Source organism: Miniopterus natalensis, chromosome 14, assembly GCF_054644295.1.
Source record: "Miniopterus natalensis isolate mMinNat1 chromosome 14, mMinNat1.hap1, whole genome shotgun sequence".
NCBI classification, from domain to species: Eukaryota; Metazoa; Chordata; class Mammalia; order Chiroptera; family Miniopteridae; genus Miniopterus; species Miniopterus natalensis.
Genome location: NC_142094.1, coordinates 21,327,765 through 21,351,730, shown reverse-complemented (window position 1 = coordinate 21,351,730; position 23,966 = coordinate 21,327,765). Strand labels below are relative to the sequence as shown.

The 23,966-nt window shown below is 53.5% G+C and overlaps 1 protein-coding gene across 4 annotated transcripts in view; it reads left to right on the top strand.

Moving 5' to 3' along the window:
* CDH23 (cadherin related 23) overlaps positions 1-23,966 on the top strand; it is a 338,466-nt gene that overhangs the window by 162,874 nt on the left and 151,626 nt on the right. For 2 of the 4 annotated variants that reach the window (XM_087824365.1, XM_087824361.1), the window contains exons 9-10: positions 284-396; positions 1,895-2,083. In XM_087824365.1, coding sequence (XP_087680491.1) covers positions 284-396; positions 1,895-2,083 — 302 coding nt within the window. Of the gene's footprint in view, positions 1-283; positions 397-1,894; positions 2,084-4,492; positions 4,499-12,143; positions 12,150-23,966 lie in introns of all 4 variants that reach the window. The other 2 variants (XM_087824363.1, XM_087824364.1) reach the window with 2 other exon arrangements.

The following is a 23,966-nucleotide window of genomic DNA, read 5'->3' as shown; positions in this document are numbered from 1 at the left end:
TCCTGGACTCAGAGGGACCATAGAAGACTGAATGGGCATAATGTCCTCATTCTGTGATTCAGCGCTGTCCCCTGCCCGGGCCGTGTGCTCCCATGTACTCCCGTGTAGGCCTGTGTACTTGCATTTACTCCCGTGCACTCCAGAGCTCTTTCCATTCCTCATAAAGCCAGTCCCATTTAAAGTTACCGACTGGTCCTTAACATCAGAGAGGAGCTGTGGTCCGGGCCCAGGTCCACCCGCCCTGGGCCCCAGTGACACCCAGAATGCTTCTGTCCCTTTGCAGGGAATACCAACAGCATCTTTGCCCTGGACTACATCAGCGGTGCGCTGACCTTGAATGGCCTGCTGGACCGGGAGAACCCCCTGTACAGCCACGGCTTCATCCTGACAGTGAAGGTGAGAGGGGGCAACCTCCATCCGGGTAGAGGGGCTGCCCACGCCGTGGGGCCAGCCTCCAGCAGTGTCTAAAGTAGAGGCTCACAGGAGGCCTGTTGCTTCTGCTCTCCCACCTGTGCTGATTCCTGGGGCTCATGCCAACACATATCAGGTACAGGCCATGTCAGGGGCCTTGTTGGGCACATAGTAGGTTTTCATCTCATGGTCCTTACTGTTATCCATAATTCCAAGTTCTCTGTTGTAGCCACCTTGGATTCTTAAGTTTACCCCATTTCTAGATCTTTGTCCCATTTCTAATTCTCATGGGTCCCTGGGGCTATTATCTTGTTAGGAAATAGCAGTGCAGTGGGGAGGGGTGGCAGCTGCAGCAGTCCCCACCCGGAAGGTGTGGTGGTGCCAACAGCCCTGCCCTGCCGCCCCCAGCCCCTGTAGCCACCTGCCACTCATGGCCAGTTTTAGTTAAAATCAGTGACTTGCTGAGCCATTCCCTGGGAAACCCATTTAGGGCATGGATCCTGCCTGGGCCACAGGGGTCGTCCCCAGACCCAGCCATCGACTGAGAGGAGGGGGTGGCTCCAAACCTGAGGAGAGGGGCTCTGGGAAGGAGGCCCTTCCGCTGGTATGGGGAGATTGCTTCAGCCCAGCCTGGCTCCTATCTGCTCTCCTTGACCTTGAGAGGGCCTGGGGCAGCGATGGGTTAAGTAGACCCTTTCACCACTGACTCCTCCACCTGATGTGCGTGGGGGGGCCAACTGGGAGAGGGCGTGCTAACACTGCCTTTCCACCACCCAGCACCAAGCCTGTGGGCCCCTAGTCCCATTGCAGCCACCCAACTCACTGTGGGACCCTGAACTCAGTTGTCCATTTTTAAATAAAATATTAGGGTGATTTCCCAAACTCACCTATGAATCCAAATCCCCTGGGGAGCTGATAAAATGTACCTATTCCTGGGCCTCTTGCCCAGAGATGCTGGTTCACAGGTTGAGGTGGGAACTGGGAACAGGTATTTTGGGGCCTGGGGCTCTGGTCCATCTATTCCTGAGTCACATCCAGACCCTCACAGTACCTGGCACAGTGTTCAGCATAGTAGATGCTGAATTAAGTCTTAATTACCTACTAGCACAAAAATTCTTAGCCTCAGTTTCATCATCTGCCAAATTGCATAAAGGCTCTCCCTTCGCCCCTTGATGAGCCCCCCAATCTGTCTTATCCCCTCCACCCCACCTCATCCCCTTGGTCCTGGAATCCTACTGCCTACTCTGGCTATGTGACCTTGTACAAGTTACTTAACCTCTCTGAGCCTCAGTTTTCTCATTGGTAAATGGGGATCAGTAAAATGGGAATGCTAATGAGAGACTCCTTCTCCTGGGGGTGTGGTGAGGAGGAGACGGGATAATTCACATGAAGCGCTGTCCAACCTTGAGAGAGCCTGGGAAATGATCACTGTTATAGCGATCCCTGCTGCCTTCACCCTGAAGCATTTGTCCTCTGTGTGCAGGGAACAGAGCTGAATGATGACCGCACCCCATCCGATGCCACAGTCACCACAACCTTCAACATCCTGGTTATTGACATCAATGACAACGCCCCAGAGTTCAACAGCTCCGAGTACAGCGTGGCCATCACCGAGCTGGCCCAGGTTGGCTTTGCCCTCCCGCTCTTCATCCAGGTGGTGGACAGAGACGAGGTGAGTCCCTGGAACTCCAGCCCATCCAAACCCTGCCCCTGCCTGGGCTGCACAACCCTGAGAAAGTCACCAGGCACCTCTGTGCGTCCAGGTCCCCATCTCTAAAACAGAAACAAACACGGCTACATCCCCTCCCTGCTGTGCTCTGAGGATAAATAAGGCTGCAAAAACCAGTAGTCTCTGACTCTTGGGCTGCCCCCTACCCCTGCAAAGAATGTTCGAGTATACACTTCCAATATGTAGTTATTTACAGTGGTACCTCAGCTTTCGAACGTCTCTGTTGACGACCGTTTCGGTTTATGAACTCCGTAAACCCGGAGGTAAATGCTTCGGTTTTCGAACACGCCTCGGAAGTCGACCGTGCCACACGGCTTCCGCTGAGGGCAGGATCCTGAGGCCCAGCTGTTGGCTGTGGAGCCCTCGGTTTTCTAACGTTTCAGAGCTCGAACGGTCTTCAGGAATGTATTATATTCAAAAACCGAGGTGCCACTGTATTTAGAAGCTATATACATGATCGTTCTACTAATCTAGTATGTGCACTATAAAACATACACCAAAACAGAAATGTTAAAAGGTAGAGGCTCCGTATAAATGATGACCTTGGCAGAAAGTCTTATTCCTGCTTTCAGTGTAATAATGTCCTCTCCTTTTCCATGCAAGGGAGGGAAACTCCAGAGGGGTCTGGGATGCCTGTACCCCTTCCCCAGGGGCCTGCCTGGCTGAGGCCAGTCTTAAAAAGAAGGAACATGGGCCTCAAGTGAGGGAGAGGTCAAGAGGGACAGGAGGGAGGAGGCTCCGGGGCCGGGCTGCAGCCCCATGAGCCCTGGCACACCTTGTGTCATGGGCCACGGACCCGGCCTGGATGACACAGGCTCCTGTATATCTGGATGGGACCCTCTCAGCCTGCCTCCTCCCTGGACCCCTCCTCGTGCCCCATCTGTCCTGCCCGTCATAGCCACGATCGTCAACAGGATTTCTATTACCGCCGCTCCCCAGCCCACTCTGTTCAGGAATTCCATTAGGTTTCCCAGCCCAAGGTCCTTCTCTGCAGTTACTCCTCACTTGGGGCTCCTGCACTGCCCTTGCTCCAGGCCCAGCCCTCCCCTTGCACCTCCTGCCCCTCTCCACTCTGACTGCTCTGCAAACTGCCCAGCATGCCCTCCTAGAAGCCCTTCCTCCCACATCCCTCTCATCTCCTGCCAGCTTCTCTCAACTGGACATGGTCCCCTACAAGGACTCAGGGCTGCGAGGGCAGGCCAGTCGCTGCGTGTGCGTGGGTGCACGTGCCTCCATCTCCTGCTGAGTCATTTCAGACCCATCTGTCTGAGATAGCTGAAGTATGTACTAAGCACTTACTGTTTACCAGAATCTGTGTTTGGTCCCTTGAAGGAGTCCAGGAAATATAACCCATGGTCTCTGGCCCAAGGACCCAAGTGTGTTTACACAAAGGTAGTATGAACCTTTGAAAACATATACAAAAATGTAGAGTTTAGAAGGTGGAGATAAATGGGTATAACAACAGCCCAGGAGAATAGAGGCACTGATACCGGCATGTGAGTCCAGGATCCAGGGATGCATGCAGTGAGGGCTCCAGGGCTCAGCTGAGGAAGGGGATGTGGAAGCTGAGAGGATCAGGAAAGGCTCTCTGACGAGAGGTGGACTGGGGCGGAGCCTTGGGGCATAAATCAGATCGCGAACAGGGTTGCAGGAGGGCTGGTGGACCAGGCAGTGGCCCACAGAGGCCCAGAGGAGAAGCTTGCAAGTGGATCGAGGGAACAGATGGTAGCTCATGCGACTGATGCAGGGTCTGTATAGTGGTCTGGTGGGAAGGTAGTCTGGGACACAGCCTTGGAGGACCTTGAAGGGCCTTGAATGCCAAGTCAAGGAATTTGGGTTTGGTTTTGGAGGCAACCCAGAGGGAAGGCAGCTTGTGTAGTGATTCACTGCCCAAGCTCTGGAATCCTACAGGACCTGTATTCAAATCGTGCCATGCCATTTGCTAGTTCTGTGACCTTGGGTGAGTCACTGACCCTTTCTAAGCCTCACTTCACTTATCTGTGTAAAAAAGACAAAAAAGGAAAGTGTTTCTATTGCAGTAACAAATTAGCACTGAAACAAGTTTATTTCTCACTCAGACTGCTGGTCTGGCTGGGGGTAGGGAGACCTTCCTTGTAGTCAGTCAGTTGCACGCTACAGTTCCGTTGGACCCTGCAGCAGCGGGGAGACAGCTGCAGGGTTAGGCACCAGCTCCTCTATGCTTCCGTCCAGAGAGGGCCCCTTGGCCAGAACTAGTTATGTGCCTCACCTCGCTACCAGAGGCTGCAGAATGCGGGAAAGCAGCTATCTCTCTGTGCCACAGGGGGTTCCAACAAGGATATGGAGGGGAGGAGACCCATGATTTGTACATAGGACCTAGTGCAGTACCTGCCGCACACAGGTGTCAAACAGAGGGGTCCAGGGAGCACTGCCACCAGCAGGGCCTGAACTCCCAGGGCCCTGCTCACTGTGACTGGCTGGGGGATTCCAAGGTCACCCTGAGCCCTTGGGTTTTGTCTCAGGCTCTCTTTGCTGGAACCCCTGTCTGCCGTCCACAGGAATGCCAAAGGGGCCTGGGTACAGCCCCCCTTAGTGACTGCTCCCCACCCAGGCACAGGCATGCCTGCCGTAGCCACGGGGTCCAGCACTGCTAGGGATCGTCCGCTGTTTTCTCCAGGGAGTGGCCAGTGTCTCTGACAGTAGAGGACTCGCCTCCTCCCCACAGGGTTCCATTTCTCCCGGGCACAGTGAAGTGCAGAAAGCGAACTACCCACGAGGAGCCTCGGCCCCACGGCCCAGAATGCCCCACCCTAAGGTTTTCTGGCTCACCCTCCAGGCTCCCGACAGAACTGCACCCACACCACCCCAGATGTGGCCCTGGGCTGCTTCCTAATGAAGAGGGAGGGATAAATTGCTTTCCAAACTGCCCTGATCCTTTTATCTCCGATGTCTTCTCCACTCTCTGAAACTCCAGAGGAATTGAGATCTGGACAGGTACCTGCCCCTAAGGCCCAGTCTGGGGTGCAGAGGGTCAGGCCCCAGGGTGCCAGGCTGGAGTGTTCAGCCACGTTGCCAACAGGAACAGCAAAGACAGCCCCTGAAAACTCAAAGAGAAATCAGGCAACTTTTGTGAAAGAGCTCTTTTTTATTTGTCGTTTTTTCCTATTTCCTTTCTGGTGGTTGAATATGTCTGTTGGAATTTGTGTCTGGGTTGACAGTGACAATGGGTTTGCTAAGTGTAGCAGGAAAATGTGTTCATTGAGAGCAAACTCGGAAGAAGAAAGGCAGCGTGAGGAGAGGCAGAACCCCATTGTCGCAGATTCTATGGAACCACGCGATTCCCCCCATGACTGTGAGGTTGCGTTATTAGTGTGATGATCTAATAATGTCTGTCTCCTGATTAGACGGAATGAGCCACAGGCAGGGGCAGGTCTACTTTTGCTCACCAGGGTAGCCCAGTGCCTCATACTCTGCCTGGCTCTTGGCCGTACTACAGAAATGCGTATTAGTGGGGTTAAAGCCTGATTAAATGGTACAGGACCCAAACTGATCGTCAGTCAGTGCTCTTGTGCTGAAGCCCAGTCCCCGTCGAGTCTGCATAGGAAGATGACCCCAAACGTCCACTGTGGGGCAGTAACGGGTGCTGATGGAAAACGGGAAGGGAAGGAGGAAGCAGTTTAACCCTCAGTCAGCACTTTGTAGCCACCATCCCTAATAAGGATGCTAATCTAATTCACAAAGACTAGATGGTGCCTGCCATCCTCTCCACCTCTAGGATTCTACTCAGTTTCTTACTGAATCTCAGGCTCTGCCAGACCATTCAAGATGACAAAGGTGCTTGAAAGAGGCCCTTTCTGTCTCCCAAGGACTCCATCCTCATTGTTAAGTCTCTAGGAGTAATTTCTTCTCATTTGCCCAGCTATAGAAAACTCAAAGAAGCCAGAGAAGGAAGGGACGGGTGGGCTGAAACCAACAACAACCCATTTGTACTGTGTGACAGTTGAGATGCAAATAAATGGTTGTAATGCAAATCACACACAAAAAAAATCTCAAGGCAAAGGCCCCAGGAGTCAGCCTTGGTGTGGGAGCTCATCTCTGAGTTTCAAATTAAAGGCTGTGGCAGCTTCGCTCCTGTGCCTGGCTGCTGGGCGGTCTCTTGTCTCTTCCTCGGAGCTCTGGAAAGCCACGGGAAGCAAGCAGCACACTCTTTCACTCTGATTCCATCATATCCTTACCCACCCCCTGCCTGCAACACATTCTTTGCATTTGCTCCACTTACTTAACTTTTCCTCTCCTGATCACCTTGCCTGTGGGCCCCCTAGCCCTACCTACAGCTGAGCCAGCCGCAGGCTGTCCTGTTTTCCCATCTGCACCAGTGGGGTTATTGGGATGGTTGGAATTTTCTGTTCATTTGTTCTCAAAAACTTCTTCTTAGAAGCGAGTGGATTATCTGTGTTCCGCATCCTTCCTCTGAAGGGTTGGGGGAGGGAGGCAGGGAGTGTGGGAGACCATTCATGCCTCCGGCTGCTTTACAGATGCCAGCAACAGGGTTTGTTTTTAAATAAAGCTTTTGCATTATGCACGACCCCTCCCAATGGACTCAGATAGCTAAAAATGGACCGTTCTTCTCACCTGCCTGCCAGTAAGGAGAAATACCCTTCGCGTACATCACATCTTTCTTCTCAGGAGTTGGGAGCATTTGGTCCACTTTATTTCTGCCTCACTTCTGACCCACAGCTTCTCAGGACATATTTGCTCTTGCCCTTGAGAACATTTTTGCAGAGGAACAAGGTTAGAGTGGGGAGTGGGGTGCCAGAATTCCCCAACAGGGTGTCTACTGCGTGGTCCTGGCTGCTTCTAGAAATTGGAATAGTTTCAGAATGGCCTTCGGACCTCATTGATTTGCCCCCCCCTTCCCCACTGTCTTTCTGAGGGACTATAGTGACATTTGTACAGGTGCAGGGGATTATGCATTCATTCACTCAACAAACATTATTGTGCACCTCCACTGGGGAGACAGTGCTGAAGATGTGGTCCCTGACCCCCTCATCCAGTGGGGAAGCCAGAGCAATAGCCCCAGGATCATTGCAGGTGGAAATGAAAGTCAAGAAGTCAATAGACAGGGTGGGTGATGGGCTAGGGCAAGGGGCTATTTTTGACTCAGTGGTACAAGAACACCTTCCGAGGCAAGGTGTGGCTAGAGCAGGGGCTACATGGTGAGCAGAGGCAGCCATGCAGAGCCAGAGAGAACATGCTCTCCCCTGCAAGGGCAGGGGTCCCCAGAAATGGCCTGGCCTTTTCAGGGAGCAGAAAAGAGGCTCATGTGGCTGGCTGGGGAACCCTGAGAGAGCAGGAGGAGGTGAGGCAGCAGTTACCGGCCAATGCCAGGCCAGGCGTTGCCAGCCACAGGGAGGCCTTTTTCTGTCACTCTGAGCCCAGTGGGGATGAGGAGGTTGACACATTCTGAATCATCTTCCTTAAGAAGCCATCTGATTGCTGTGTTGAAAATGGACTGTCAGGGGCCAAGGGTGAAAGCAGGTAAAGGCAGTCAAGTCTCCCGTAGGGAAAACTCCCACCTCCCCGACCCCTTGTTCCAGCCAGCAGGTGCTGTCTAGCGTCTAACTTAAGGCTCTCTTGCAGTTCAGCCATTTTCCTCTTAAGGTGTTTGCAAGAAGTCAAGAACTCCAGTCCCCTTATAACGAAACCCGAACAGTTCAGTAGAAACTCCCTTCAGAGCGCTTCCCAGGAGGACACTGCGTGGCTACCTTGAGTCTGTGACAGGGACTCTTCCAAGTTCAAATTGGCCCAGGATTCCGAGCTCTGACCACAGTATTCTGCGGCTAGACCCAACCCGACTACCTATTGGAGGTAGACAAAACACAGAAGCCAGGCAGACAAAACACAGAAACCAGGCAGACAAAACACCGAAGCCAGGCCCACCTCACTTTTGCTCACTTGCAGAGTGACTCCAGGCAAGTCATGTCCCCACTCTGTGCCTCAGTGTCCCCCTCTGTAAAACCATGGGTTGGGCCTGTCATGCTTAGTTAAGACCTCTACACATGCTGACATTCTTTTGGTCCAGGAGGACCTGGGTGCGGAGGGGAGGGTGCCATCTGAGCTTCCCTCTTCCCTCCGGCGCTCACATCGGCTCACCCCTCCTTCCCTGAGCTTGCTCCAGCTGCCTCTGCTCCCCACCTTGGGCGAGGAGCCTGGCACGTCTGCGGGCCTCATCCCGCGCCAACCTCTCCCAGCCCACCCATGTGCTTGTTTATTTGGTACCACAGGCGAGGGAGAGAGAGGCAGCTGGAGTGGTTGGCTACAAACAAGGGCTTTGAAAGCAGACGGCCCCGGATCAAATCCTGGCTCTGCCACTTTTGATCTGGGTGGCTTTAGGGAACTTATTTACCCTCTGATTCAGTTTTCTTATCTGCAAAAGGGAGACATTAACAGTACCTGCCTCACAAGGCCCTTACGAGGATGAAATAAGTTAATACATGTGTTTAGGACAGAGCCTAGCCTATGAAAAGCATTCTTTAATGTTTAACAGGTTTTATTACCCCAGCCCTGACAGCTATGTGTGTCATTGTGTCCTTTTTAAAATGGAGGGGGTCGAGGCTCAGAGGCTAAGGGGCTCCCCGTTTGCAGCCACAGCTCCCCATTCCCCTCAAAGGTTTGGCCCCACCCATCAGGTGGCTCTGCCACCTCCAGTGTGGCTGGTGGGAGGGAGGGGGGGAAGGGAAGGCAAGGAGGGGGCTTCTGCACAGAGGTGAGCAGGGACACATCTGTCAGGAGCTAATTCCTATTTCAGGCAGGAGATGACACGATTCATTTGTTTGAGGGGCAAAGCAAAAAACAGAAAATTATCCACCTCCCCAAGGAGAAAACATCACCAAATAAATAAATGAAAGAAAGCAAAGGAGGGGAGAAGAGTACTGGGTGTATTCGTAGGCCCGGGGGAGCGGGGCAGGAGCAGGACAGTGAGAAGGGAGATGGTCCTCGCTCGGCTCATCGTGGCCCTGATTTTATCCATCACCCTCATTTTGCATTCCACACGTGTCCCGGGCCTGTCAGAGAGCCCAGCCCGCAACCTTGTATTTATTTAAATTTAATCTCTCATTTGTTCCTGTTAGGCTGGCCGGCCTGCAGTTTCTCTGACCGCTCTGCTCACCCGGCCCTCAAGGTTGTCTGGCTGCGGGCCCCACGGGCCCCTCCCAGGCTTCCTTTCAGTCCAGGCCTTCTTGACCTGGGTGTGGGTCCACTGAGCCTGTGACCCTGGTTGGAGAAAACGCATCTTTATTGTCACTGACCTCTAACTGAACTTGAACATTCCCTTTAAATATGACAAATGAAACAAACCACAGTGGCATTAGTGGTACCTGTGACTTTGACCCCAAGAGAAATCTCAGATATTGTCACATCATATTACAGGTGTCTCAGGGATCTCAAAATTCATTTATATTCATCACTACTTTGAAATTATAGCATATATCAGACCCATTCCCAAATCTCATTGTTTAATGCATTAAAAAGCACATAATTCTACTATCATACCTTTTAAAATACTTTGATGACTGTATTTCAAAATAATTAATTGACTTTGTGGTCCCACCTATTTTATTTGATTCAGTTAAAAATGTGATTCCCCATACTGTCAGAGGGGTCCATGGCACAAAAATAGATGCAGCCCCCCTTTAATCCCTCAGCCCAGCTCTCTCCTCAGGCTTTTTCCCTAAGGCTGACAGGTCACTGGTTCTGAGTTGGGGTCCTGGGCCACACGTCGGTGTGGAGTGGGGTAGGGTGGGTGCAGGGAGGCTGTTTGCTCCATGTCTCACATGCAGCTGAGGGTCCATTTTCCAGTTCCGGATCCTCCAGGCCACTGTTCACCTGGGCCCCATAAATCTGTCCCCAGCATCTACTTTTCAGTAGAGACATAGGAGATATTCCTCCCTTCCACCCTGGGAGCCATTCCAGCTGCCTCAAACTCTTCAAACCTGCTGATGTGCCCCAGGGCATGGACCTCCTGCTTTCCTACTTTCTAAAGCAATTTGAACTAGAAACCAAGCTCTAAAAGCAGTGAAGAGAGGTGGGGGCGAGAGGGAAGGGCTGGCTGCCAGCTTCCATAAGACTGATGGAGGCTCCTGCACTCTGTGGATGTATGATTACTCTGGTATCCAGACCCTTCTTTCCCCTCTGTTAGGGAGGTAACTGGGATTGGCAGGAAATCACACACCTCCCACTGAATCCCCAGGAGGTATAAGAGAAGTGACCGAAATTCCTCTAAGATGCTGCACCTCTCACCAGTGAAGTAAAGCTGAGAGGAGGTAGGGGGTGAGGGCTCTGGTTCAGGAAGCAACCAAGACAAGGCACGTGGAGAAATAGAGGTCGGCATTGCCTTATCCTCATCCTCCCAGCCACAGTGCCCATCCTGGCTGCTCCTGTTTCTAAAAGATTATCTGCTGGTTCTGTTGCATAGAAGGGGTTAAGTGCCCACCCAAAGCAATTTCAGCACAGCTGGTACCTGGAATCCTGGGGCCTTGCTGAGCACCTTTGTCCCCACCCCCTTCTGCCCTAAGGCTGACAGTTCACTGGGCAGGGGTCCATTTGCAAGACCTCTGTTGTCTCACAGCTTTGGCTCACATTTCTAGGGTTTCTCCCCCAAGATTAGGCTCTCCAGGAAAATGTCTGTGGACTTCAAAGCCAAGCCGCTCTGAAAGGGAAGCCAAGGGGAGCAGGGCAGCCCTGTCTCTGCTCTTTCCCATTAATTTCTCCCCAGTTGCCTTCACCGAGGCTCTTATTATGACGATGATGATCATGAGGATTTTTCTGTGCGTGGCTGCATCCTGTGGTGTGATTCCTCTCATCGTGCTGAGCTCCAGCCTCCCCGAGGACCGGAGGGTGTCCTTGGCATGATTCAGACACCTCCTAATTTAGTCTCATCCATAATCTATTTAGCATGCTGTTTTCACCAGGCCCCATCCCTGGCGGGGTGTGAAGCAGGCAGGGCCTGTTTGGCAGGCATAGTGCCAGGACCCATTCCTCACACGCTTCCTGCCCCAGTGCCTGTGGCTCCAGCCCCCACCCCCCAGTGACTGGAGGTCATCTCTTATGCAATTTGGGGCATCAGTCCCCTTTCACCCACCTCTCTGGTGGTGGTCTTCTTCCCCATGCCCACCACTACCCATGCTTATGAGCAGGACTAGCATGGATGGGAGATAGTGGGAATCGTTTTATCGTGGGGATCACACTCCCTAAAAGCAGTGGCTGGTCTTCCTGAAGACCCCCACTGGGAGCAGAGCAGAACCAACAGCCCTCATTCTCCGTTCCTCTTCCTCTCCATCGCCGCTTGGCTGGTTCATGCCTACTATGGTGCCCTTTCACTGGGGGAACTGGTGAGTCCAATCTCACCCGAGAACATGGTTTCTTCCTCCCACACTCCCCCTACAGCAGTAGATGGTGTGTCTTGTTTGTCCCTGTCTCAAAAGGTAAAGCTTCTTGCAGCTCAACTGGGAGTTTTGCCTAAGGTTCTCACCCCATCACCGTAACCGTGGACTGTGAAACATCCTAGCAACGGGGACTGAAGAGTCCCACTGTGGCAAGGATGGGCCACCAAGGAGGGCACAGAGCCTCCTCCCCAGGGCCAGCGCCCAGTCGTTCCCCCCTGGGCTCCTGCTCACTCTGTGCCCTGGGAGGGGAGGCCAGTGTGGGGACCCAGCAGGAGAGGGCAAGAGACACCTCGTGGTGAAGCAAGGTTTCATAGGCGATGTTGTTACTCTGTCAGTGAAGGCATAGGGCAGACCTTCCCTTCTCCTTCTCCTTCTCCAGGCCTCAGTTTCTCCATCTGTTACCCACTTCATTTGAAAAAGGAATCAAAAGTAAGAAGGAATTTTTAAAATCAAAGTCATCATATGTTTACCTTGGGTTAGCCAGCGTTTTCCTCTCCTTCATCCTGACATGCACCCTGAGTCTAGTGTCAACAGGCAGGTGTCGCTGCTCTTCCCTCATGTGCAAAGCTATGCTCAGAGAGAACCTTGTACATAAAGTCACAGGGCAGAGCGAGAGGTACAGGTTGGCGAGTGAAGCACACAGGGCCTGGGGCGGGAAACAGTAAGGGATGCCTCAGGGGGCTCTAGCGTTGAGTGGGAGGTGGGAATTCATCCATTAGTTCATTTATTAGGTAACTATTTGCTGAGAAACCACTGTGTTGTGCATGTGATTGTAGGCACTGTTCCTAAGTGAACACAGCCCGCGTCCAGCCCCTGGGCAGCTTGTTGCAGTGGTGGAGGGCGAAAGAAACCAACAGGGAACAAATGTATACTGTCAGGTGGGGATGTGAGCCGCGAAGGAAAACAAAGCGGGGCAAGGGGTTTAAGGCAGTACTGGGAGCGGGCGGTCAGAGGAGGCCTCTCCGATAAGAGGACACTTGAGAGACCTCAGTGAAATGGGGTGAACCATGTGGATATTTGGTGGCAGAGCATTCTAGGCAGGTGACAGCAGCAACTCCAGGGAGCAGCGAGCACAGCGGCTCCGAGGCAGGAGTGCGCCTGCACGTAGGTAGGTCGGGGAGGAGGGGAGGCACATGGCCTACAGGAGGTCAGCCGGGCTGGGCCTTGTCAGGGCTCGCAGTCACAGACGTGAGGCAAGAGGCTACTGAGGGGACCGACGGAGCAGGGAGCAAGTGACTTGACCCGATCGAAGTTTCAAAAGGATACTCTGTAAATAACCCAGATGTCCATCAGCTGATGAGTGGATAGAGCAAAATGCTGTGTCTCCGCACAGGGGGATATTGTTCAGCTGCGAGGTAGTGAAGCTCTGGCAGATACATGCTGCCACGGGGCTGAACCCTGAATGGCCACACAAGGTGTTTGACCTGAGCAGTTAGAAAAGCGGAGGTCTTGCTTCCTGAGGAGGTGAAGCAGGAGCTTTGGCGAGGGGGAGGCAGAATTCATAGGTTAGCTTTCGGCATATTATGTGTGACATGCTTGTTAGACATGCAAATGGAAGTGCGGGTAAGTGTTCAACAGGCAACTCGGGGTGGCGGAGGGGTTCCGCATTTGCAGCGTTTGCTGATTTCTGTGATGCTGCTCCTACCATGGCCAAACTCCAGCTGTGGAGGTGACCTCACTGGCTCTCCAAGATCCTGGAAATCTAACCAGAGCCTCGAGCCAAGGAGGCTCCAGCCATCACTCTGTGGCTCTGGCTGGGGGTGGAAATGGAAGCATTGCCAGACCAGTGTCTGGATTGTATTTAAAGCCACAGGTCCAGCTGGACTCACCTGCAAATGGGGTGCAGGTAGAGCAGAGAGCAGGGATGGGGCTGAGCAGCCCCCGGGCTCCCCAGTGTTAGGGGAGATGAGAATGAGCCAGTAAAGACACTAAGAAGGAACTGCCCCTGGGGTAGGAAAGGACTAAGAGGGAGCTTTGGGGACAGGAGAATGAGGCAGTGAGAGGACGGGGCTCTTAACAGAGAGAGGGGCAGGACTCAGGGGAGGGAGGGGCAGTCCTCCCTAACTTCCAGCAACAGTCCTCAGCATTTGAATCCGTGTTTACTCTTCTGTTTTCAGCATGACTCTTAATTGCCCTCATTAGGGAATGTCTTAATATGCTACCTTGTACAGAGAAGCCTACTAGGCTTTTTTTTTTTTTTTTAAACCCACTTCACCCTCTTCTTCCACCTGTTTTAAAGCCGTCCCCTGGCACACCCGTGGCTCAGCCCTAGGGGGATGCAGGATTCCCCCCAGCTCTGCGGTCTGTGCAGATGCGCTAATTCTGTCCCATACCCATAGGGAGAGGATTGCGCTTAGGTAAGCAGGCCAGTAGGGTGAAGTGAGAATCAGGGGATCTGAAAGGTACTATGCCAGTGAAGCAGCCAGGCTCAAAGGCTGCATCCTGCGTGATTCCATGACACTCTCAAAAAGACAAAGCTATAGTGATGGAGGACCGACCAGTGGTGAGCAGGGGTTAGGGTGGCAGAAGGCTGATTGTAGAGGGACAGCACAGGGAGTTCTTGGGGTTATGGGACTGTTCTGTATCCTGGCTGTGATTTAACACATGAATCTACCCATGTGTTAAAATTCATAGAACTGAATACCCTAAAATGTCTGTTTTATTGCATGTTAATCATAAAAATTATAAATTATTGACGACCTCTCCACTAAACCAACCCTCCACCCACCCATTCCCAAAAAAGGTGAAGTGAAAGGTTCCAGCATAAATAGCACCACTAGTGGCCTTTTAGACTCAGCAATATCCTTCCCTTGCTGTCATTTAACTCCTCCAGTATGTAATACGCACCCTCATGTAATATGCAGCCTCCAGAGGGAGGCTGGAGGGCCTTGAATGCCACGATGAGTTTGAACCTAATTCAGCAGGCAATTGGGAGCCATTGATGGTTCTTGAGAATGAGTGATATCCTCAGAGCTGCGCTTTAGGTTGATTAATCTGGACACCAGGAGAATGAAGACAGTGACCGAGGGTAATAGCAGATAGGATGAATGGGCAGGGGCTGCGTGTGGGATCTGCAGGAAAGGCAGCGGTTGGACTGAGGGTAGAATTTGGAATCCCAGAGATGAGACAGGAGTGGCAGGCTAGGAGGAGGGAAAGAAGATGGGAGCTGCCACATTCTGCCATTACTCTGCTGGGCAGTGGCCATGCCTTGTTGGTATCATCTTTACCTCATTTTAGTTCCTCATCTGAGTGCCCTGCACCCATCCTTGCCTGCTCTCTCTCGCTCTCTCTCTCTCTCCCTCTCTCTCTCTCTCTCTCTCTCTCTCTCTCAGGCTCTCTGTTTCTGTCTCTATTAGTTTCTCTTTGAATCTGATTATCTCTCTTTCCCCATTTCTGCACTTCCTCCAACCTCTGTCTTCTGATTTTTTCTCACACCCTCACATTCGCAGATACACACATGTAGCTCATTCATTTATGCACTTATTCCTTTGTCCACTTAACCATAGTTATTGTGTGGCCAACACATGTGCCTTGGGAGATGTGGAGTGTGTCAATATGAGGGGCTTTGCAGGCCTGGGCAGCTGTGCCTGGGTTTGACTCTGGGATACTCAGTGGCTGCTCAGTGGCATGTGGGGCTGTCGCGAGGCATAGTCATCCATCTGCCGGGAGCTCAGCATCCTGTCTCAGCCCAGGACCCATTTCTCGGGGTATTTGTGATGTCTTTGTTCATGGGGAAGGGGACCCAGATCTGGGCAGCTTCACCTGGCAGAGGGCTGGGAAGGGACAGGAAATCACCCACTTTCTTTTGGCTCCCAGGACTCCTAGATTCATGGCCTCTAAATAGTTGTGAGCTCTGTCCTCCAGGCCTCCTGAAGGCAATGGGATCCCTCATTTTAAAAGGCAGCCCAGAGAAGGCAGACAGTTTACCTGAGGTCACAAAAGCACACCAGCTCCAGGGTCCTCTCCTTGCCTCCCACCCTACTAGCCCTCCCAGCCCCTTCCCTGCCACACTGAGGCACAGGGAAGACAGACTGCTGTTGGAGAGGGACAGGAATACAAAGTGGTGGGATTAGCAGCAGGCAGTGTCCCCTCCTGATTTCCATAAAGCGGTTAGATTTCTCTTCCTGGCCACACATTTCTCTCTCTGTGGGAACGGGGAAATAGTTTTAGCATGGTAAGTAGACAGAGCCTGGCAGCTGCAGCGTGCAAGGCCCAGCTCCTAGTTCTGCACCCATCCCCTCCCTGCTCCTCTGTCAGAGGCCCCTAGAGGTCCTGGACAGAAAGCACAGGGCTGCATGCCCTCTTGGTGAACCATCGAGACCTGTCCTCCTCCTGCAGGGGCCCTGTCTTTCAGGTCACATGGCCCTCCCCAGACAGAAGGGGCCCCAGAGAGAGGGAGGGACAATTCTGGGCTTGGGGCAGACTGGGATGCACACCCTTCTCCCCTGCATTTTGGACTGTCCTCCATGCACTGCTGAGAACACATACACCCCACTTTAGTCCCCTGCCCCAACCCCAGCCCAAACTCCAGTGTAGAGTTTGATGGTAGAGTGAAGGAGGGGTTTGAAGCTAGGTATGAGGGTGAGGTCCAAGTTGGCATATGCTGGTCAGAATGGCAGACCTTCAAGTTAGAAAAGTGGCCACCTGGGTTGGGAGGTGTGCCTGGGATACCAAGCAGGTCCCTGAGGAAGGAATTGTTAAGCTTTCCACTTGGGGTAGGTGCCTTTCAAATAGGGGCACATGCAGGAGGAAGGGAAGGCAGAAGAGGGCATGGCCTCACTCCCTTGGGATTTTGGGGGTGAGGGGAGTGGAACAGGTTGTCCTGGAATTAAGAGCTCAAGCCTCGTAAATCCTACATGGCACCTTCTGTCCTTTGTGTGAATTACCAGTCCAGGTGGCCTGAGACAGCAGCCTTGTATGTGCGGGCCTGGAAAGGTCGCTGTAACCACAGACATTCCACTAAAGCTTGCCCTCTCACCATGCCCACAGGCACTATTAAGGGGAGCCTAGCCCTCCTGGCCAGTCCCCCTAAAGCCACTGTTTCAGTAAGTGCCCACTGGGCTGATTGCTCTAGAGGTCCAGGGCAGCCCAAGATGGAGTCCTACCAGAAATGGCTATTTGCTTGGGGCAGAGAAATGGGGTCAGAGTGGAGGGTTCCAACTCTGGGGGTGGATATTATAAGCTTTGCTGTATCCAGTGGACAAAGGTGGCACCTACGACCCTGCCCCAGACAGGACCCACCCACCCAGAGCAATGGCCACCAAGGCCGAGTAAGAGCCGCTCGTCAGCTGTGCACCTGTCCTCACTGGTCAGGACCAGCTCCTGTGTGTGAGTTACATGGGGGCTTGAGCCTCTGAGGTCACCTCAGCCTTTGGGGAGCACCTATAGGACCTGGGCTAGCATAGCTGGAACTAGATGCTTAGAACCCCTTGTTTACCACACCAGGTGCATGACCTCCATGCCTGGGCAGTGGTGCCAATTGACCCCTCAGACAGCTGGTAGAGCTGGGGACAAACTCTCAGGGTTTACCCGAGACTGCCCAAGTTTTAACACTAAGTTCTAGGTCCTGGGAACCCTCTCAGTCCCAGGCAAACTGGGACAGCTGGTGCCCCATCATCTCTGATTCAGGCCTGAGAGGTGGCCCACTCCCAAAGCAGAAAAAAATGAAGCCTCTGAGCCAAACAAGCCTAGAATGTGGAAAAGAGATAGCAGGGCTGATCTATTACCGTTGACTTGGGCTTTGCTGGGTCCCTGGAGTTGGGACTCTGCCCGGAAAATAGGGGAAGGAGCAAGGAGAGAGGCAGGTCAGGTGTAGCTGAGTTTTGGAAGTGGGAGATTCCCATAATGCACTGCAGTGGTGGGCTGCAAACTGAGAAAACAGAATGTGAAAGCACCTGACCCTCATTTACCTTAATGCAAGCGCCCAATGCACCTTGTAATCCATTTCCCAGGAGATCTGGGGCTGGCTGGCGGCACAATGGACAAGAGCCTTTCTGAGGGCGGGGGGGGGGGGGGGGGGGCATGCATGTGCAGGTGAAGAGCACCTGCCCACCCTGCACCCCCTCTATAGACACGTCTTCTATACACACGTCCGTGCGATGAAATTGACAGCTCTCTAGTAGTCTTTCCCCAAAGTGCCAGATGCCAATCGGATTGAATTAGATTTCACAAGGGTTTTTGCAATACGTGGAATTCACCAGCAAATTACTCTTAAAGAGGGAAAATCAATCATTTGGAGCAGAGATAAGCTGACGGCAAGGCAGCCTGGGATTGATCCCGTCTGTGCAGGCGTGTGTGGAATCCGCCAGATAACCTGGGGGGGGGGGGGGGCGGGGTCTGGCAGGGAGAGACGGGCTGGGCGGGTGGGGGGGCAGAAAGGGGGAACCAGGAAGGGCAGCAGGAGGAGGAGACAGGAAAAGAGATGGAGACAAGGAGAAGCAGAATAGAGGGAGGGGAGGGGGAGGAGAGGGGAGGGGGAAAGCAAGAAGAGAGACAGAAGGAGAGGGGGAAGGTCGGAAAGGGAATGAGGAAAAGATAAAGGAGGAAAGACAAAGACAGGAGAGGAGTGGGAGAAGGCCCGGAGAGGGAGGGGCCTTGAGCTGGAGGAGTGGACAGCAGCGGCGAAGAACGCAGCAGGTATCAGTGGGTTCTCAGAGAATCACCCAGTCCAGACTTCCCATTTTGTAGATCAGGAAACTGAGGCCCAGAGAGCACAGGGTTTGCCTCAGTCACACAGGGATGAATGGCAGGCCCGTGCTGCTCAAGGGTCCAAACCACAGAGGGGTTTGGGAAGGGGCTTCAGATGGGCGAGAGCCTGAAATGAGGGCTGTTCCCTTCACCCTGATGCAGGCCGAGAGGTGGCCCACTCAGGGTGGAGAAACCCAGGCTTTGAGGGCTAGACAAGCCTGGAGTGCACAAGAGAAAGAGCAGGGCTGAGCTACCACCCTGTGACATGGGCTTTGCTGGGTCCCCGGGTTGGAATTCTGTGCCTCAGATCAGGAGGAGATGGGAGGGACAGGAGGAGGCAGAAGGTGGTCCCTCACCCAGGAATTGCCAGGGAAGTGCCAGCATCCATTGTCCTGGACTCTGAAACTTGGAAGGTCCTTGGGGTTGAGGCAGGGGTAGGGGACAGTGACCGCCACAGGGCTCCTTCCCATCGTCCCCTGGACTCCATCTTCATAGTGGGCTGCCTGGTGCACTGAGCATGGGACAGCTGCCCTGGGGAGGCCAGGCCAGAGAAACGTGGCACCCCCCTTAGGTGTGGGGGCCTGGAGGGAGAAGCTGCAAGCTCTGAGGTGAAGGGGTGAGGAGAGTGGGCCTCCTGCCAGGGTTCACTTCGGCACATCTGATTGGGGTTAATTGAGTGAAAGGATAGACAGCAGAGTGATAAGGAATCCAGTGGGCTTTGATTTTCTGCCGCTCAATAGCATGGATTAGACCAACAGAGCCCTGGAGGAGGGAGGCAGAACTAGGGCCCCTGCCCCGGGCTGGGGCGTCCCCTCACCCCTGCACACGGCCAAGCCTTCGTGCCTTCTTTGCCTGCCCCTCATTCCTGGCCAAGGTCTAGAAATCAGCCTCTCCCTATTCCCTCCCTTCTAGAACAATAACGAGTCTCTTTTATTGAGCACTTACTCTGTCCCAGGCACTTTACCAAGACTTTGCAGTTCACTCACAATAGCCCTATCAGGTAGCCTTTATTCTGCCTATTTTGCAGATGAGGAAATTGAGGCTCAAGGAGGTAAAATCCTTTGGGCAAAACCACACAGCTGCAAAGGGCAGTGCCCCAACCTGGAGTCAGGCCTAACTCCAAAGGCTGTGTGCTTTTAGCCACCACTGAAACTCAGGGCTTCCCTCCCTGACATCACTGGTCGCGGGGCTCTTCCCTAGAGGTGTGACTTCTGGACAGGGCTTCTGTGACAGTGGCACTACGGAATGGGGGGGCATCTCTGCACTCCAGGTCCCCAGCCCTGTTCCCAGCTTGGGCTGAGGGTGTCCCACCTGTCTATAGCATTCCTTGGGCGCTTCACAAGTTCCCTGGCCCGTCTCTATCTTGATTCACAACACTGCACCCCCACCCCTGCCAATGTAAAGGCCACCTTGGTCCTTGCTGCCCTTCCCTAGTCCACCCTGCATTTGCATGACCCTAGTCTTTCCTCTTCAGTTAAAAGGAATTAAGGCCCCTCCAGGGCACATTGTAGTTCACAGGGTGGGATGAGGTTCCCTAGCATTTGGGGTACAAAGGAAAAATGCGTTCAAGGCTCCTGCCATTGGGGAGCCTACTGTCTAAGGTAAGAAAACATAACTCAGGTGTCACCCACCAAAACATGGTGGGGCAAAGAGATGACAGTGCTTCTTAACTCTGTGAGCATGCCTTATTCTGCCTACTTCCCAGATGAAGAAACTGAGGCTCCAGGAGTGGAAGCGAGCTGCCCAAGATAACACAGCTAGGAAGTGACAGCCTGTCCCCACACCCTGAACTTTACTCTCTCCACCGCATCACACCACTGGGTCACCAACCCAGCTACTACCCTGCCCCAAAGTGAGGAGAGATGAGCACTGCCTTGGGGTTAACTGGTGCCACCATCAGAAGGGAGGTGCCTCAGGGTGGGGAGAACCAGGCAAGAGCCAGAGGGGTGGAGGAGGTATCTGCACACATCACATCCAGGGAGGGAGTCTGGGGGTGGGCCAGGCCTCCCCTCCTTTGGGGACTAGGTCACCTGCAGAGGGAAGTACCAGTGTCCAGAGCCCACAGGTGATGACTGAGAGCCATACTCAGAGAAAACCCAGCACCCCCATGCCGGTCCACCTGCAGTGGCCAGCCTGAATCTACAACTCTAAGAGGAGGGGAAGTCCCAGGTGTGGCTGTCCTTAGTGTAAATCTCATTCTAGGCCCCCTCGGGGTGGGTGTGAGCATTCAGTGAGCAGATGCTCATAGCAGACCCAGCCCAGAATAACCTCTCAATAAAGAGTTGGAAAAAACACTGGGCCAATTCACGGAGCCACTGAGCTGGTCACTGCAGAGAGACAAGGAGTATCTGGGCAGCGAGTGCCTGCTCTGACTGCTCTCAAAGTCACCCCTCCACTTCCAGCAGGGGGGACAAGGTTTGGGGGAGTTGAGGGACCCAGCCCCGTCTGGCAGCAGTTGATAACGGAGGGACTGTCGAGCTGCCCTCCACGGGGGGTGGCAAGACTTCAGTCACCAGAAGCAAAGAACGGCTTGCTACACTGGGTGGGGATCTGCAGAAGCAGGATGTCTTTTCCCCTCCCAGTAAATAAAAAGGCCGAACCGTCACAGCCCCACGGCAGCCACTGGCTCCCCAGCCTGGTGAGGGGAGGGCGGGCGCTGCTGCTGGGCTCCAGGACCCGCAGCTGCCAGCTATCAGCCTTCTCATCACCTCTCCCAGCTGGAGGAGAATTTAATCCACCCGGTTCCTCTCCACGCACCCTGGGACTCCTTTTGATGTTCCTCTTTATCTCCCTTCCCAATAAAATTGCCCCTCAACAGCTCCAAAAGGGCCTCCTGCCTCTCCCCTCCTCCCTCCCTCTATTTTCACCCCACAAGCAGCCCCGTGGCGGCCTGGCAGTGAGCAGTGAGGGGTGGGGAGAGGCCCAGCCAGGCTGGGGACCAATAGAGCTGCGCCCACCACCAGCCCCGGCTTCCCTAACCTGGGCCTTGCTCTTTGACCTTGAGAGAGGTGTCACGTGGAGAGTGGGGAGGAGTCCACAGTGCTCTTCTGGCTGCATTTGGAGCAGCGTTTTGCAGTGGGAGGGGCACTCAGGAGGCCCGGGGAGGGGCGATTAAGAGCTTAGACTCTGCAGGAGTCAGACTCCAGGTGGACTCCTTTGATGGCAGCTGTGCGGCTTAAACAAGTTACCATCTCTGGACTCAGTTTCCTTCTTCATAAAGGGGGTGGCCCGATGCTGTTGTCACTTGACTGGTGGGAAGCTTCTGGGTAAGTTATGTGAGCACATCGTTGGTGTATGATAAATGGGAGTGGTTGTTATATGAAGCTCCCACCCAGGGGTGCAGTTAATAGGGGTTGTGCACCAACTTAGTGAATTGGATAGGTGAATATCACGCCCACACATCCTAAGGGGCTGTCACCAGCCAAGTCCCAGAAGGAACTGGGCCTCTGGGCAGGTTCTGAAAGGGACAGGCTGAGCATTTGAGGGGACTGAGCCAGAAGGTAGCCCTGGGGTCTCAGGACAGCCATGTGAGGGGTCCTGACAGCTGCAGTGTCAGGCCTGGTGAACCTCCGACCACTGCTGGCAGGTCAAGGAAAGGGAGGGACCTCATCTCATGAGACTCAGAGACCCAACAGGGTGCCCTGAGGAGCAGGAAACCCACCCTGGCCAGGTCCACAAGCTGAACCTACACGGAACCCAGCACCACCTTCCAGGCACCTCTCCAGCCCCTCCCTCTCTGCCTGTTCACGTGATCACAGCTCCAGCACCCCCTACCCTGAGATTTTTAACTCCGCTTTCTCTCTCCAGCTGCTCATCCACCATATCCGACTGATTTTCTTCACTGTCTTGGACTTGCTCCTTCCCTTGCCTTGCTCCATGCGGGAGATTCTCAAATTTGAGCGTGTATCAGAACACCTTGGAGGGCTTGTTTAAACAGAGCTGGGCCCAGTCCCTAGAGTTTCTAATTTGATTGAACTGGGTGTGGCCAAGAATTTGCATTACTAACAAGTTTCTAGGTGGTGCTGATGCCAGTGGTCCCTGTACCACACTCAGAGCACCACTGATCTACCCTGATAGCTCTCATCTTTCCTCAGATGCACATTTAAATGAACAATCTGGAGAGCATTACGAAACCCTGATATCTGGTCGCATCTGTCCCTCCCACCCCGCAGGTCTGGTTTCCTTGGTTTGGGCGCCTAGGCATAGGGATATTTTTCAGTTCCCCAGGTGATTTTTGTGTGTGGCCAGTGGAGAACTGCCACTCTGCCTCTCACCTGCTCACACCTCTGCATCCCTGTGTCTGATGTCTTCCCAACCTGTGCAATGTGGTGCCTTTGAGAGCATCGGAAAAAGTGCAGCTGTCTGGGCTCCACCCCGAAGGATTCTGACGCAGTGGCCCTGGACGCCTGCGTGTCTTTGCAGATCCCACTGGGAATTCCGATGTGCAGTCAGATGAGAAGGACTGCACTGCTGTGACTAGCCCATGGCTGCCAAGTTCACCTTCCTCTTTTGAACTCTGCTCCAGAGAGCATGGAGTGGCTCCCCCGAAGCTAAAGTCCTCAAGAGGGTACCTGAGGTGGGACTTCGGGAGGCCCACAAAGCCTCCCATTATCCCAGCAATCAGACCAGCTGCCCTGAATAGACCTTTTGCAAACCAGCTCACCCGTGGTCTCATCATTAATTATTCATTCCCAGCTCCAAGCCTTTGCTTAGGCCAGTGGTCTTCAAACCGTGGTCTCAGACCACTAGCACATCGGCATCACCTGGAACTTGTTAGAAAGGCAAACTTGCAGGCCCCAACCCAGACCCACTGAAGCAGAATTCCTGGGGGAGGGCAGCAATCTAGTTTAACAAAGCCTCCAGGTGGTTCTGATATACCCTAAGGACTAAGAACATGCTCAAAGCCACTTCCTCCACCTGGCATCCCTTCTCTGTGAGTCTCTTTTCTTTCCCTTCAGCCCTAAAGCCAGCTCAGAGCTCCCCTCTCAGGGCAGCCTCCCCTGCTTGGGCTCCCCCGCTGGTGTTCTAGATTCGGCCCTGAGTGCTCAGCGTTACTGTCTCAGTTTGTTCTGCTAACTCATATTGCCCTGGAGCTGCGTCTGGGGGACACCCATATCAAGCCCTGACTCCACTTCCTTTGGCCTGAGGCCACCCCAGCCAGGGAGCTTATCCTCGCTTTGCCACCAGCCACCTGTGCAGGGGGCATTCAACCTCTCTGAGCCTCATCTCCTCTGGAGGGGTTTCCAACCTTCAGCCTTCTTTCATCTCCACCCTGTGGCCAGTGGGAAGAGAAGGCACAGAGTAATAGGTGAGGAAAAGCTGCTGAAGCCCATCACTCTCTGAGCACCTACTGTGTGCCTGCTGCCACGTGAGTGGCCTCAGGGGGTTCCTGCCATTCCACAGTAACCACAGAACAGTGCCTGGCAAAGAACAGGTGGCCAGTAAATGTGTGCTGTGCTGTTATTGTTATTATCCTCATCTATTTGTACAGTTATGGAACAATCTCGAAGACATAGCTTTAAGTTAAAAAAACAATCTGACATAGAGCAATGTGTATAGCGTGCTTCTGTTTGTGTCAAAAAGGGGAGGCGTAGGTACACACGCTCGGATATGTGTGGTTCCTGGGAAAGAGGCCCAGGGCTGGGGTGTGGTGAGAAGCCTCTTAAGAAGGCTGGGGCAGTGGAGCAAGCAAGATGGTTCTGTGCTCTTGACACTTT